The following is a 17779-nucleotide window of genomic DNA, read 5'->3' on the forward strand; positions in this document are numbered from 1 at the left end:
AACTGTGTAAAATACAGGTATATTTGTAGAACAACATAACTAATTTTCTAATGCATCAATTAACTCCTAGTAAACACCAAAAAATCAGAAATATTGTGTAGAATGTGCTTTTGTAAAAATCATCAAAGTCGTACGTTTAGAAATTAAGTTATACATGAAAAAGTGCGACATTTTTAAAGCAAATTTATATTAAATTCAGAATCACGCTAGCCGTCATCGTCGTCGTCGTCGAATCGGCCGGTTCCCCCACTCGATTTCGTGTATGCAGCTCGAGGCCTACAAAAAAAATAGTCGTTTTCACGAAAAATGGCCCTCGACGGTGGCGTGCCTGGTGACGGTATTTCTGAAAGCCAGTGGTTCTTAATATTGTCCGCTAGAGAGCCGGTGGCTCTACGACACAGCTGTTGTTCGACCACCTGCTATTACAGCTGCCGGTCGAATATATTGTACCAAACATTTTTTATACTCCATAGTTTTTTCTTTCCGTAGAATAACAAAATAAGATACTTTTTTTGCCATGGTTACACGTCACTGTAGCGTCATATCGTAATATAACGTCCCATATCAATAGTGTGGTTATAGTCACTGTTTATACCACGTTAGTCTGTGTTCATACTTCGTATACGCAGTGATATTCTATTCGCGCACTTTTTATTATTTAAATACCATCGACAATTTGTTTAATTTTTTTTTTTTAAATGTCTTCACAGTGTGATACACATTCACAGACGAAAAAGACAATTTTCAATGTGTAAATAAATATGTATAAATATTTAAAAAAATTATCATTGGATACGTCTTATCCGGAGATGGCTACTTTTTAGGTTACCTTGTAGGTGGGTGTAAATGAAGAGTGTCGGCGGTCGGCCGTCGGCGGGTCACCAATTCACCATGCATTCATTTCATTTTCGTTATCTTGTGTCGTTTCGCGTTTGTGGTTTATGTTTCGAGTTTCGGTGTAAAATAATCGTGGTTGCAGTCGTGATTGTTTGAAATAATTGTTTGTTCTGTTCGCACATAGCATATTCGCATTTCGCATACACTGAGCTATTACAAAAATAGTTATATAATAATAGTTATTTCATTATAAATATGCCAACAATAATATTATAGATTGACGCGAAATAATTTTCAAAATTTTGTTTTTAGCTATGTGCAGTGTTTGTTTGTGTAAATCTACTAGGTATTTTAAAGTCTACACATACTAATATCATAGGTACTGCATATAAATTGAATGGTTGAATAGATCAAAAATGAAATATTAATAATAAATAATAATGGTTTATATTTATATTTAATAATCGTTATAGATACCTACAAAGGTGAGTAACATATTATAATAAGCTACTTTTCGACCAGAAATTCAGACTCTTTACCATATCGAAAATCGAGTATTTTTTTGTTCGGTTATACACATACAATATATAGTAGCATTTGGATACAAAAAATAAATAAATTATTATGATTTGATGATTTTATTTTCTTTACGGAGACTTAAACCAATATAGGTGATTTGAATACTAACAATTTTTGATGAACTAATTATTTATTGTGAGCATTTTCCAGTTTGATACAAAGGAGTTTTAAGGTTATAATATTATTTACAAATCAAAATATTTTGTGTAATTAGTAGACGTTATTTTAAAGTTATTATATGTGTTTACAGCAATAAAAAATATTCAAAATAATAAGTTACAGATAAAAGCTTCGTTATACGCCCCAAAATAATAGAACATGAAAAAATGGAAAAGGAAATTGAGGCTGTAATACGATAAAAAAATATCTAATGAATATAAAACAATAATATAAGATGAAACGTCATGCATTTGTACGTGTGTTTGTTTGTATTGTTGGCGGGTGGGTAGAAGAGCTATCAGGATGTATGGTGGGAGAGAGTGTAGTTTCACCAATAGGATTGTCGTTCGTCCGATGCTCCCGTGGTTGTTAATATCCCTTGGCTACCGAAATCAGTCTGCCGATAATTGTAGTTTCAGGTGATACCGCTAACACCAGACAGTCCGGAAGATCTAATAAAATTGCACTCATAGTGAGTGGTTAAATCATCTCAATCATTGAAAAAGGAATTTTGGTACTTAACGATCCAATAAATACTGGTTCAATCGCATGATAGATTTCAAAAGGATAATCAGGGGATCTGTTAATGATTCAAAATAAATAACTTATCGGAGAGTAAGTACCTAACTAAAATGTACAAACAAATAACTAAAATAAGTAGGGTCTTACACATAAGTTATATCGACATATTTTGTCAGTTGTCACCCGTCAATACATGCAGTGTTGTTCAATAGCTAAATTTACCTTTGTATTAAACTTTATACTTGTATCTTATCTAGAAAAAAAAATTGACACCTAATTTTCATCTAGATGAAATTTATAGCCATCTAAATAAATGTATCTACATAATTCACAAAATACATAACTAATAAGTAATAAGTCCAGGGTCGGAAGATGGTATCACTTAAAATTGAATAGTTATTATGCGCTTTAATATTACCTTAATAGTTAAATATCGCTATATATGCGGTAAAGATATGCAATAAAAACTATAAAATATGCAAAAATAACGGAGATTCATTAATTAATATTTTATTAAATCAACACCAACAAAATCCCTAAATATCTTTAATTATGTAACATCGAACACTGCCGTCAGGTTAATAGATCTTTTCAGACTTAACATTACTGTTAACCTTTTTTAATTCTCCGTGATATGTTGACTTAAACGCGCTCGTGTATATATTGTGTGATAATAGTTGATAAATAGTGAGCTTCCGAAATTAAAATTAATCTTTGTATGTAGCTACACCATGTGAACACACGCGCACCACTACAAAACACAAATTGTTACTTTACACAAAAAATAAATATATTATTTTGTTATGCTCAGGATCTAAAAATTGTCATCTAAAATCAGTCGAGATTCACTATACATAAATTAATGCATGGAGTATGAAAATAGTATATTGATAGCTAGTTAATATTTTTTATCAAATTATACCGGCTGATATTTTGGTATTTAATTTATGAGAGGTAATTGCAGTGTAAATATATTTTAATGCAATCAATAGACAATAATACAACTCTAAAAATAATTATATAAATAATGTTATAGTTAATATTTAAACATTTTGTAATATGATTACAGTTAATAAAAATGATCAGAATGAGTACATCGATAATTATAATACGATTGTTGGTTTGTACGGTGATATTCTTTCCACCATGTTGTGTAAGCTCGAATAACTGGTACCAACAACTCGATATCTCCAAGATAAACAAAGAAATACAAAAAGTTAGTAAAATAATTGAAAACAGATATCGTTCAGAGGATATTATACTATCAAATATTAGTCGTTTGACAATTGGAAGCCCGGTTTATGGACAACTGATCGATTCTATGCCTTCCAAAGAGGGACATTCAGGATCTCAAAATGCTGAAATTATATTTGAAGTTACACGAAGTTTGAAGAATACATATTGTTTGAAGTATATAAGCATACAATAAATATCTAAATGAAAAAAAAAATATGTATGTTTATTATAATAATATGTATAAATTAAATTATCATTTCAGGTACGGGTTAAGTGATATACAATGTACCAAAGATTTAACGAAAGTTAATCTGACTGGAACAACATTGGGTGGGATGTGTATGTCTGAGTATTACAACGACAATTTGTGCATCGGGAAGGACTTTGAGTATCGTAGTCCTGATGGATCTTGTAACAATCTGAAACGTAAATATTTGGGAAAGGCAAACACGCCTTATAAACGTTTGCTGTTTCCAGTCTACACAGACGGTAATATTTCTTAATTAAAATCACCCATAACCTATGTTTAGATATTTATTCTTATTAAAAACATTAAGATATTCATAGTACCAACTCTTACAACTAACACTACATTTTTTCTAAATATAAATGACGTATTTTAATTTACACTCTGGCTAATCTAATGTTGTGATTTCATTAATCGATCACTCAGGTGTTTACGAAATGCCCAATATTAACGATGAACAGCTGCCTAATCCTAGATTACTGAGCACAAATCTTGTAAAAGACGAAGACTCTCCTGACCTAACAAAAACGATGATGGTGGCGTACTGGTCTATATTCATAGGCCACGATCTCTCACACACGACAGTTTCTACAATGGGTATACACATTAAACACATAACCGTATAAAAATTGATTTCATTTTAATTAATGGAAACGTACGTTATTTATTTAATCCAAAGGGAAAGATAACAGATTTGTAAATTGTTGTGATAAGGACAAAAGTATTCAATATTCTCTGAACAAAAATATAAGGTCCTGCAAGCCCATATTTATACCGGATGAAGATAGGTTTTTTAAACCGGATCCGTTTGATTATATGAACTGCATGAACTACGTGCGTTCGCGGCCAGCGGTGCGTTCTGATTGTACATTTGGACCCATGGAACAAGTAACAGCCATATTAAATAATAGCATATTGATAAAACTATATAATATTTGTATTATGATAAAAATAATAACACTTATCGAAGTTATTTTGGGGGAAAGGCTCGAATGGTGGCTTCTATAGGCCAAGTCCATATAAAAACGTACACAGAAAATCGCGTATATTAAAAAAATAAATTTTGTCCGTTTGGAAAATGTTATACGTTTGTCGTTTTGTTTAAACGTTTATTAATTATTGATAATAAATAAAAAAGAAACAAACTGCGAAATCAGTGTACATGGCGTTATGAACAAGTATTAATAAACATAGGCACGGATGTAATAGTCAGTAAACAATTAATAAATGTAGTGTTTATAAAACAAGTAGAATAAATTACGGAATTAAATAATGATTGTAAATTAGAATAAAAAAGAACAATCCCAAAACTGTAAATAAGCACTTTTTATATTATAGTTAAATTGAGATATATACAGGTACGTACATTTGGACCCATAGAACAAGACGTAACAGCCATATTAAATGATAACATATTGATAAAATTATATTATATTTTTACTATGATAAAAATAATAACACTTATTGAAGGTATTTGAAGGAAAGACTCTAATGGCGGCTTCTATATTGGCAAAGTCCGTATAAAAACGTACACAAAAAATAAATGTAAATAATACGAAATAAATACATAATTGCATATTTTGTCCGTTTGAAAAATTTAAATTCGTTTTGTTTAAAATATGTGGTTGATAATAAACAAAAAAGAAACAAACTACGAAATCCGTTTACACGGAGTGGTGCAAGTATTTCCAGCACCTTAGTGTTTAGAACTGACGTTACTAATTCGTAAAAACCACAAAAACTAATAGAATATTTAAAAATTCGTAGTCACTATTTAAAACATATTCATGTTTCACAGATGAACCAAGCTACCCATTATTTAGACGCATCGATGATTTACGGTACGACGGATCAACAGACGTTGTCGTTGAGAAAAATGTCGAGCGGCCAACTATTGGTACAAAAACCACTTTTAACCTTTCCAAACTGGGATCTCATGCCGCTGGAAACAACCGATACGAATGTTTGTCAGAACGGCCCCGGCACGTGCTTTAGGGCTGGTGATATTCGAGCCAACGCGTTACCACAACTGAATGCCGTGTACACACTGTGGGTAAAGGAACACAACCGTATAGCCCTAAAACTATACAAAGAAAAACGCTTCTGGACTGATGAAGAACTTTTCCAAGAGGCTAAGAAAATCGTGACGGCTTGCATACAGCACATCACGTACAACGAATGGCTGCCGGCATTGCTTGGTGTTAACTATACCAAGGAAAACGGTTTGGGACTGGAACAAAGAACCACGTACGACGAGACTGCTGACCCGTCAGTTAGTAATAGCTTCGCGACCGCAATACTGCCGTTCACCAATTCCATGATTAGCAATACAATTAGGTTCGGGCTTATACCACATATAATATTATTATTATTATTATTTTTTTTTTATTGAACTTAATCCCGGCGTCTAAAGTCATTAGCTGCTGTAGGGGTTTTGAACTGTGGTAGGGACTAGGAATAAGGTTGGTACGGTAGGTTGTTTTTACGGTTGTTACGGTATGTATCAAACACGTATATGTGTGGGGCAAGGTTTTTAACTACTATGAACCCGGGTGGTCACCCATCCGGGAGCTAGTACCTGTGGCCGTTACTTACTACCAGCAGCCAACGCGCCACATAATACTATAAATGTCATTATTATAATACAATTATCGTGCATGCAGGTAAGTCATTTCGTGTTGACAGTTTTTAAAATAGATTCGGACGATATTGTCAGTATTCAAAAATATTGCTTTTAAAATTTAGGATCAATAACGTAAGTGAAACAATATTGTCATCTTATTTTTTATTTCACCTGTGTGAACTTGTTAGCAGTTTTTCTTATTTCAACAGTGACTTATATATTTTAGATTTTCTTTCATTTTTTATGTACGTATGAATTTAAATTTTTTACAATATTTTAGTCTATCAATATTTGATATTTTGTTGTTACTCAAAACTAATAATCAAACACACTTTAGAAATTCATAAAAATTTATCATTTCATAGTTAACATAAATAATTTCAATAGAGGTTTCCCAAAAAGTTTTTGATACTATAATACATATACAATTATATATAAGAATATTAACGTTTGAAAAAAATTAAATTATAAAGTTGTATTGTGTTGTACGTCAAAGCTACCTACATATAATTGGTCTGCATGTTTTTGTTTAGTTTCAACTGGATTATACATAAATTATATGATGATTCTATTTCGTTTAATGGTTCCTTAAAGAGAAATTACAACCAACCGTTTTTGTTGAGTAATTTTGATAACCCCCACGGTGTCAATGAAATGCTAATCGGACTAACTGTGCAGGCTACAGAAAAAGTCGATATGCTGTTTACACAATCTGTAAGTTTATAAGAGACAATCAATATAGAAAGTTTACTTTTTTATAACATGAATGTCGATGACTTCAATATTTTAGACAATATTATTTACATATATGTTTTTTTAAATATTTTTATAGATTACAAATTACCTATATAATATTGATCCTAATGATTCGTTTGGAATGGACATTTTCAGCTTGGATATACAAAGAAGCCGCGATCACGGTATTCCAAGCTATACGCAATTTAGAAAATATTGTGGACTAAAAGACATAGAAAACATGCAAGATTTGTCTGAGATCATGGTGGAAGGGGTAAATTTGAAAAAAAATTGAAATTGTTAAATTATAATATAATCACTGAACTGATTAGTATGTTATGTTGTTTTTAGTCGGCTGATAAATTATTGAAGCTGTACAAAACTTGGAACGATATAGATCTATTGGTTGGTGCATTGTTTGAGAAACACGTTGACGACGCAATGGTTGGCCCTACGATGAGGTGTATTATCAGGGAACAATTTGTAAGAACTAGAATTTCAGATAGATATTTTTATGACGTGCCAGGAGTATTCTCTGATTGTTAGTTTACCTAATTGATTTTTAATGAATTAACTTAATTTTAACTAACCTATTTTTAATTAAAGATCAACTGGAGAATATAAAAAACGTGACGCTTGCCAGAGTTTTATGTGATAACGCTAGTACCAATGGTAGGATGATACAACATGTATTTTCGAGACCAGAGATATATGATCATTTAATTCATAATTGTGTACCAACATCAATTCCGGAAATGCAATTTATTGGTTGGTTTGATAAATTGGAAGACAATTTTTTTGGTACAATTTAACACTAAAAATCAAGTGTACAAATTTTAATATCAATTTTTTTTGATAATATAGTACTAATATAAATAATTTATTTTTTACATTTATTTATATTATTATTCACCTTATTTTACGGACAACACAATTTAAGTTGCACGGTTTTACGAGATAACGACGTACCCAGTATCATTCACTGACTATATCTCCCCAGTATTACCGTGTATCCCCTATACTGTGCAGTCTAAAACATATTATTTCAACCATCAATTTACATTTTATTAAGCCATTTTTGAATATAAATTAAAATGTATCATTCACAACAATCATATCAAAATATGTGTACAAACATATCGATTGCGGTCTGCAAGACAGTAATTGTAAATGGTTTAGAAGGTTTAGCTGATATAGGTGGGTTTCACGTTAATTTAACAAGTATCGGGAATTGGAGCTAAAATATAAGTTATAACTAATAACTAATAAGTATTAACACATTATCAATAGAAATTTATCTACAGTGTGTATAATACACATCATCATACATAATAATGTCCTAATTTAATTTCTGTAACCTGTATGCATTAAGATAGTAAGTAGTAAGTATAGTAAGTAGATAGGTGTCTGTCATGTACCTACTTATATATTGTACCGTATTGTCTCAATACTATAATATTTTAGTGATAACTGATTAGGTAGGATCTTACCAATAATTAAGTTTGGTTAGATACGTCCGAACAATAAATTACCTATAAGAAGTATACTTCTACAGTTCTACAACATAAAATCTCATCAAGCTTAAAAACGGTTGATAATTCATTTTATACTTGTCTTTCAGTCTACATGGATATAAATATAAATAAGCCCTGTAGGTGTACCTCTTTAGTGAACAATCTTCTGAGTTTATAAATTTATTATCTAACAAATAAAAATAAAACTAATTGAATGGATTAAGAGGACTAATTACTGCCAATAAATACAGAGATAAAATGTCAATTTAACTCCGTAAAAGTATCAGATTATATTATCCGGAAATAATTAAAAATATTTTCTTCATGCTCTCGGAGATTAGAAAACATCGTAGCAAATGCGCCTTTTAATGACATTTGGGCTATCAAAGGGTGAACCCAAAGTCTTTTTGCATGATTTTTTTAGCCATTTGTTTTTTTTTTAAATTATTATACCCCGTAAAACATATAAGCAGCTTTTCTCTTTGATTATTCATATTCAATTGTAATTAAGTCTAAGTTGTATTAAGTCATAGTTGTTGTCTATACCGAAGTATAACTTTAAATGACAAAATTTTCTCCTAGTCAGTTTGATACGCGTTTTGCATATGGTACTACGCGTACATGTGAAACGGGCCTTAGTATACTAAAATTATGCTACATTACGATGATGATATAGTATACTATATTACAATGACGAAATTAAGAAAGCAGCTAAAGACACATTATGTGGACAATTATTAAAGATCTAATAAGTATGTAAACAATTAATAAATCATTCATAATTAATAAATAAATTAATAAAATGGTATTGCGATCACAAACGAAAAAAAATATTTGTAATGTATTTAATATTTAGTTTACTAATGTTGGTAACAATATATCAAAGAATATCAAACAAATAGGTTGTGAAGAAAAACCGCGGGAACTGGAAGGATAATACATTTTAATGGGATCACCACATTTAAACATTGACTTTAATAATCACAATAAGAAGATTTTTTTAAACCTTTAATGAAGTTAGACCTTCAAATAAAACGTTTAGTATATGTATCACTAATTGTACAATCAATTCTAAATTATGGAATATTTCCATGGGGCCAAATGCCAATTATATCAATCCATTAAAAATAACAGTAAATAGCTTAATTAAATATTTGTCAAACAAATCAAAATATACTAGTACTTACGTAGCGATTATACGTATACCTATTGTTCATTAACTATAGGTATAACGTCATTAGATTTTTTAACGGGATCATAAATGTAACCTTGTGTTGCGGAAATGATGTGAGTAATAGCAACTACCATAAAAAATTCCAAAATACGCCACTGTCTATACCACCTAATAACTATAAGATACTGTGCAGGTACATATGGAGTATCTTCGGTGTCAGCACATATAATGCGGTCGGCACAGTTGCGGTCTTAATGGTGGCACATTCAATTTTTTTATAGCTAACTATATGAACCGTTTTTAAAAAATACCTACTCAAATTTGTTTTCAAGAGATGTCCCTTTCTTGTCCACAATTCCCAACCGGTAAAAACTAAAAACGTGTAGCATCCTGCTCAAATATTTATCATATACCTTGGAGTCAGTCTAGTAAAGTACCTACCTGAGTAAAAGTACTTGGATAAATTATTGTAAATACTTTCTTAAAGTATCTGTATTTAGAAAAAAAAATAGGTACATTCAATAACCTATATTTTTTAGTTTATATAGTATGTTCTATTTTGATTTTAATCACGTAAAATAAAATAAAATATATTGAGAATTTATATTATAGGTAGAAAGTAAGTAGTGTTGAGTAGTAACGTAACGCAAATTACAAATAACTGTAACGCAATTACTTTTTCAGTAACGCAGCAGTTATTTCACTAACTAAAATTTAATTATGATTTATGAGTTATGACTATAATATATCCATATAGGTGAGATGAATGTACATTTGTTTATAATACTTTAATAGGTCTATTATCTCTGGGTCTATGATGGTAAAATATATACATAATAATTGAATTAAATATGGTTAAAAAAAATGATAAAAAAAAGTAATGTTATTTCTAAGGCACTACTTTATTAATGAAAAAGTAATGTAACGTGATAAAAATTATTTGAGGTAACGCATATATAATTTAAATAAAAATATTTGAAGTTACGAGTTACGTAATTTCATTCCTTTTTAAAAATAATTTACCCAACACATAAGGTAGGTATATTTTTTTTGTAAGCTATAATACTCAACCTCTGTTTGCACCCTACAACAGGGGTGGAAACCCGAAGGACCACTAGGTTGGTCCGAGAAAGGTCGATGTACAATTTTTTTGGATAACCGTCAGATGACGCCTACTAAAATTCTGAACAGGCAACTCAATATACACCTGACCAAATTGACTCTAGGCAATCATTTACACGACAACGAATCTATGGCGTGGACGAGAGGTAAGTACATGGGAAGAAGGAAGTACAATTTAGTTAAGAAAAGGGGGGGGGTGGTCTCTGTAGTTGAATCTTTTCGGTGCAATGACCACAGAACTCACACTCGGGGACTTAACATTAACTTAAATATTTATAAGGAAGACTGCTATATTGGTAGTCCCTCACAGTGTTGGGAAAAGATAACCAAAAAATCATCTGGTATGATAACAGATAATTCATTCAAAATTTATCTAGGTAAGATAAAATATAACATCATTTTTTTATCTAGATAAAGATAAAAATACACATACTTTTATCTAGATAAAAAAATAGTTGATTTTTTAAAAATTATATTATAAATAATGTAGTTTATTAGTAATTACTAATTAGATAATATTTATTAATTAATAAATCCTTAATGTCATTTATCAACTAAAATAATATACAATTTAAATTTTTAATACAACTTGAATAAAAATAAAATAACAAAATATAACTGACAATATTTCAGTAAATATTTCCTATTTTAACTATAATAATATTGGAATTTGGAATCACTACTAGGTTCTCGTAAATTATTGGCTATTTCAGTATTTAAAAATATCCTTATTATTATATTATTACACTGACGGTATACATATTATAATTAGGGTTTTGAAATTTCATGAAATTTTTTTCTTAAAATATTTCATTTCTATCAAAAATAAAAATAAAATGTTTATTATATCTAAAAGTTTATATTCGTCAAATTCCAAGTGAACATTTTTAAAAGTTTGTTTGTTGTATGAAACAAAGAAAATATGTAACATATTTACATATAATTTATAAGTTGTTTAACAAATCTATAATATAACAAATTTAAACATTGCCTTTTAAATCTTAAGTTACAAACTCATAACTTATGAGTCATAAGCCAACTCAACATCATAACATATTGTTAAGAGCCATGGCGAATGCATATTATATTATATTCACAATGTATAGACATAAACCACTCTAAATAGTCGTGAATCGTGACCTTTTACAATATACAAAATATGATCTAAGTATTAAATAATAGAGCAGCTTCACATAACTCAGCCACATACACACACATATATGACTTTTGTACAATTTATAATTACTGAAAATACACCATTATTTCATTCACTGTTGAAATTGACTTCAACTTAATGGTTTTAAATAATTCAAACCATTATCTTTTGGATCGCTGATGGTCCGCATACAACAATATTTTAAAACTCATATAAAAAATGTTTTTACCCTCCAAATAATGACAGGAATATTTTTCAGAACTACATATAGAATATACAAATATGAAATAATAAATCAACATAAATAATATATTTTTCTTTATTTCTGAGTGAGTAATCAATATATTATTTCTAATCATCTTCATCTATAACCAAAAACGTTCAAAAGAAAAATAATATTTTTCATTATTTCATTGAAATATTTCAAGAAGAGTGAAATTTCAAATTCAGAACCCTATGTATAGAAAATGAAAATATAAACACATTCAGTGAAATGTTCATGTATTTACAGTTATTCGTTATTCGATTATAAGAAAATAAGAAAATCGCTACATGAGAAATCGAGTAAATATGCAATGTTGTAAAAATATGAACATCAAATGCTCATAAAAATTTAATTTGACTTTCGTGTAGACATTTTTTTTTTTGATAAAATTGGACCAATTTATGAGAATCTTATATTACATTTTCAAAATTGAAACTGAAAATGTCCGTAAACAGGTCGAAACAAATCAAAATGTTTTCAAAATTGTATCGTTTATAGAAAATGCTAATATAAACAACCAGTGATAATAATTATTTCATATATCAACGGATATTTGTTATAATTTATAAAGTTACACTAAAAACCAAAATCGATTATGCCAAAAACCAATTTTGCGTAAAAATCTCCGGTTTTCCTTAATTTTTTTTTTTTTAATTAATAAATAACACATCTAGACATCTACATTCTATAAATATAGTTATTTTAAATTATACTATTAAAAAATTCCAAACAAATTATTCTGTATTATTCACATACAAACAATTACATAGACAACCCACCACACTCACCTCACCTTCTTAATAGATCAGTTTTATGAGGCTTTATATTGTCAACACGTGTTTTTGTAATGTTGTAGTCAGTAAACCACGGTAGTAGTTATTGGTTACAAATAAGGCTAGGGACTTCATGCCATTAAAATCCTTAAAATATGCCTTTATTTGTGTCCTAATTTTTCTATAGTTAATTTGATAAATACTAAATATTACTCAAATTAATAGTTGTATTAATGTAAAATATTTTGTGTTTATAATTGATAAAACCATATCGGTGGTTCATAATTTCAACTATAAATGGTAAGCAGACGAGGAAAACATAACTCACTGTAATTTCATTGAATGTTTCTATTTGTTGTTAATTTTTGCTGCTAATAATTATTATATCTTTTTGTATGTTAATATTTAATGTACTTAAATGTTAGACAATTTAGGTCTTCCCGTTTAAAGCTGTTCTACTTCTAGTTAAAATCAGTCAGAGTTAATAAGTCCTTAACTCAATAAAAATAATTGTAATGACATTATTGATTTGTGTAATCGAGAGAAAAGATATGAACCACGTTGTCATATTTTATAGAAATCTTTTTGAATATAAATCTTGTAAATTGCCTATATGTAAGTATGCACTAAAATATAGCCACTCGTAAATCATATTAAACCAATTCCCAAGAATGAAGTTACTGATATACTCTACTCTTCATAAAATATCAAAAATCTAATGGAATTTAATTTTGCTTTATTTTTAAAATAGGTGTGAAAATAAACTAAATAATAACTAATATATTATTATGATCATTATGGCTTGTAGACTACAATTTAATATTTATAGTGGCCGCACGTACGGTGATGGCAATAATAATGAGAAATATTGTACACCTAATTATTCTTATTTTATATAATATTAGAATCTTAGTAACATTGGTTTAACTCATAATCATAAGTCAAAAAACGATTAAGGTGCTCATGCCTCGTAGTTCATGTTTGTAAAATAATAAGGCGTAATTAAAAAAGGTGGGCACTTTGAAGTATTTTAAATAATTTTCCAATACAAAAAAAAATTCTTTTTCTTTTTTAAATTTTAAAATACTCATAACTCGCGTTAAAATTAAAATATAATAAAAAGCCCATGAGGTTGCCTAGATAATAATTTTACCTTTAGATTTTATAAGAGGTCAATTCGCTCTAATTTTTATACTTACGGAGTTAAACGTGTTCTGCTGAGCGTAAAATTTGCTATGTTACGCCCTTGTAGGACAGAGACAACACATGCCGCGGGTATAACATCCTCTTAAAACCTATTAAATTTAAAAATAATAACTAATGCGGGTAGGTAATGACTAATGGCCAGGATACGGTATATAATATAATCAATTCTTAGATTATTTGCATGAAATATATGTTTCTACGAAACCAATAGACCTTTTAAATAAATAGATTTAAAAATATTTTATTTTGCGTTATTTTTCGTTCAATGATATTCTATAAATTACGTTTAGTGATATTCTATAAATTATATTTTGCGTTATGTTTTTTTAATGATATATAATATATTTTGTTAATCGTTATGTTTTGTTTTGCAATATTTAATTATTTTTGATTATTGCTTTTCGTTATAATTACGTTTACAGATTTCAATCGTTTTTTGTCAAATATAACGTTTTAATCATAACGTAACTACCGATTAGTTCTGCCAAGTGTTCAATGTTAAATTGTTTTAACGTATAAAAAATGTTTGTTTGAAAATGCCATTACTATCTCATAATTATTATAAGTATCCAGAAAATAGCACACTCTGTTTTTTTTATTTAAACTGCTCCTATGGCACTATTATTTACAATAATAATTACCAAAGACTTAATAAGACGATAAGTTGATTCCGATTACGTCGAAACGTCAATTTGATTGGTACAGAGACAAGTGTGAATCCAAAGTGACCATCTCAATTTATATTACACATTTGTAATTTATTTAAATAATTCTAATATGTTGTCAAAATAAATGTGTATAAAATAAAGTAAGTAGTAAAATAATAAATACTAAATTAATATTACATAGTAAGCTATATTATATAGTATAATGATGTCATATGCATAAAATTAGGGGGTTAGTAGGGCCATGTTGGGGCAAAGCCTTCCACTAGCCACTTTGATCGACGTGAATCTAGAACTTCTTAAAATGTCACCTAAATTTTGCCTATGAGTATACTCAGTAAATTTTACATAAATATGCAACATGAATGCTTTTTAATGCACTGAATGTTTACAAAATGTACACGAGAGCATTCATATTTATTCAAAGGAAATCAACAAGGAATTATTCGACAGTTATTGTACTCACCTGTCCAACAAAATGCACTCATCCTTGAATATTTGCTTAGAGCTTCAAATCATTAGAAATTTATGGTACCTATTGCTTACGATATATTATAAAATAAATATTTATAAGGAGGCTGAAGCATACCATGTTTTAAGGAGTAGTGCTTAGGCATTTACATGTACATTTTGGCTGTGTCAATGTGTGAAAAGTAAATGAACATTAGTGTGTGTAATCCGTTATCGCACTTTTCACGATGAAATTTGAATTCCCGGATTTACAATTTATTTTGTACTGTCGTAACAATTATCGTATTATTTCATTTCCGTAGTCATTAACTCTAATTGATTTATAATCGTTCGGAATGCAGGTAATATTATATTTTAATATTCACCAAGATTCTTAGAAATGTTCGAACGCCAATACGCGCATGCGGATGTTAATGAACATGAAGAAAATACTTTTTCTCCGGCTGTAGGCCAGAAATTTGATGTAAACAGTGCCAAAAGGTGAATAATAATTCACCTTGTTACGATCCAATTAATATATTAATTTTGAAAAGATGAGCATATTCGTTAGAGTCTAACAATTAGACTATTTTCTTGGTTTTCTCGGAAATATATTTACAACTTTATTTTTAGTTAATATAATATGAAGCATAGTAAGTTTATATTTTTATCAAAATAAACTTATACTTGACTTATTTGTAGATAGAAATTGAAATTGAGCTACTGGAAGTATGTTTAATTTTCTTTCGCTTATTGAGCTAAATGTACCTATAAAAAAAATGGTTGTGCCCGCTCCCTTAACCTATGAGTGGCAGGTACATATTATTGTACGTTAATATTATATGCTTGTGTATATTAACAGAATAATGTCACTATAAGCTTTTACAGTACATAAAAGGAGTCAACATATGAAACACGAATTTGAGCGGATATCGTCTGCCAGCCAATATTATATTATAGCTGCTCATAAAATTTAATATTGTGCCTGCAACTTTTATTTTTATAAGAAGAACCTTGTATTAAATTGTCCAATCTATTAGGTATGAATAATACAATTGTCTGCATTTTTAGCCACAAAATAATTTGCAAACGATAATCTTGAAAATTGGTTTTTTAATGGTTAGGTATACAAAATTTCGTATGATGTATTATTTATTATTTATTTCTAAATAAACAACTTAAACGAGGATCATTGTATTAAGTTATCAACGATTTTTACTCACAAAAAAAAAAAAAATGATATAGTTCATGAATCGAAAATAAAACTAAAATTAGCTTGTAAATTATTTCAAATATCTATAAATATTACAAAAAAAAAACCACAATTGTTTACGTCCCACACATACCCTGACAATACACCACTACTTCATGTCAACATAAAAATAAACATATTTCTCTGTTTCATGAATGCGAAAATACTTTGTAGTTATGAGTGCCCATTAGTGGAGGTCGTCCCCTCACCCCAAGACGAATGTCAAACTATAGTAATTTTTTAATTTTAAATAATAAACTATTTTTACTAATGATATTATAATACATGGCAAATTACATAGTTTATCTATGACCTATGTTGTGTGTCAATTTTGTGTCATTTAATAAAATACATGTTGTTGGTTATTCTTAATTATTTTTTATGAGATTGTCACCACTCTAGGTTCTGATTGATGGGTGCCCTTGTTTGTAGATCACACATTGGACCGGAAATGCGCGATTGCGGAACGTATACATGTAGTCGTATTTTATCCCAAATATTAGTATTCCGATTGCGTTCAAACACGTATTGGTTCACAAAATAACATATAATTAATAAAATAAAATATGTATAAAATATATTTTCATTAAAATGCATCATAAATAGTAAGTACATACATATTATAAATAGTAAAATAGTAAAATAATTGTTTACAATAAAAAAATATAACAAAATAAAATGAATATTATGTCAATAAATAGTCAAATATTCAAATTATTGTAGTGTTAAATTATAGTGTTAGGGGTAGATTTTTAAAACTTATTATTTTTACAAAATTAAAATAAGTATTTTCTACCTAATATTTACGGGCTGAAATTGGGATAGGTGAATATTTTAGTACCTATTACAGGTTATATTAGGTACATAGTGGCTATAGTTATGCTAACGGGTTGCAATAACGCTTAATATAATATAATTGCATTCAGTTTTACGCGATTGGATTTTTCATGCATTTAGCAATTATAACCTAGAAGGTATATTTTTGGGTGAATAAAGTTACCACGCGAGATACCTATAACAGTACCTATTACAGGTTATATTAGGTACATAGTGGCTATAGTTATGCTAACGGGTTGCAATAACGCTTAATATAATATAATTGCATTCAGTTTTACGCGATTGGATTTTTCATGCATTTAGCAATTATAACCTAGAAGGTATATTTTTGGGTGAATAAAGTTACCACGCGAGATACCTATAACAGGTAATTCATGTAATTAAAATTTGTTTCTTTTTGTGTTGCATAAAAAAGTCTAATCCAATT

At 29.0% G+C, this 17779-nt stretch overlaps 1 protein-coding gene across 1 annotated transcript; it reads left to right on the forward strand.

The window, feature by feature from the left end:
* The first annotated feature begins 2110 nt into the window (after positions 1 to 2110).
* On the forward strand, positions 2111 to 7750 carry LOC132949273 (peroxidase-like). The gene is made up of 11 exons (XM_061020074.1): positions 2111 to 2190; positions 2909 to 3051; positions 3167 to 3507; positions 3596 to 3822; positions 4007 to 4177; positions 4260 to 4468; positions 5379 to 5917; positions 6737 to 6917; positions 7036 to 7212; positions 7290 to 7479; positions 7545 to 7750. Exons 3-11 carry the CDS (start codon positions 3176 to 3178, stop codon positions 7748 to 7750), a joined length of 2232 nt encoding a protein of 743 aa, XP_060876057.1. The 5' UTR covers positions 2111 to 2190; positions 2909 to 3051; positions 3167 to 3175.
* The last annotated feature ends 10029 nt before the right edge of the window (positions 7751 to 17779 follow it).

Source organism: Metopolophium dirhodum, chromosome 1 (assembly GCF_019925205.1).
Source record: "Metopolophium dirhodum isolate CAU chromosome 1, ASM1992520v1, whole genome shotgun sequence".
NCBI classification, from domain to species: Eukaryota; Metazoa; Arthropoda; class Insecta; order Hemiptera; family Aphididae; genus Metopolophium; species Metopolophium dirhodum.

Bases quoted from the DNA above. Each gene is read 5' to 3' on its own strand.
- LOC132949273 (XM_061020074.1), top strand. From the start codon at position 3,176: ATGATCAGAATGAGTACATCGATAATTATAATACGATTGTTGGTTTGT. The intron at 6,918-7,035 runs GTAAGTTTATAA...ATATTTTTATAG, and splicing joins ATATGCTGTTTACACAATCT to ATTACAAATTACCTATATAA. The intron at 7,213-7,289 runs GTAAATTTGAAA...TGTTGTTTTTAG, and splicing joins CTGAGATCATGGTGGAAGGG to TCGGCTGATAAATTATTGAA.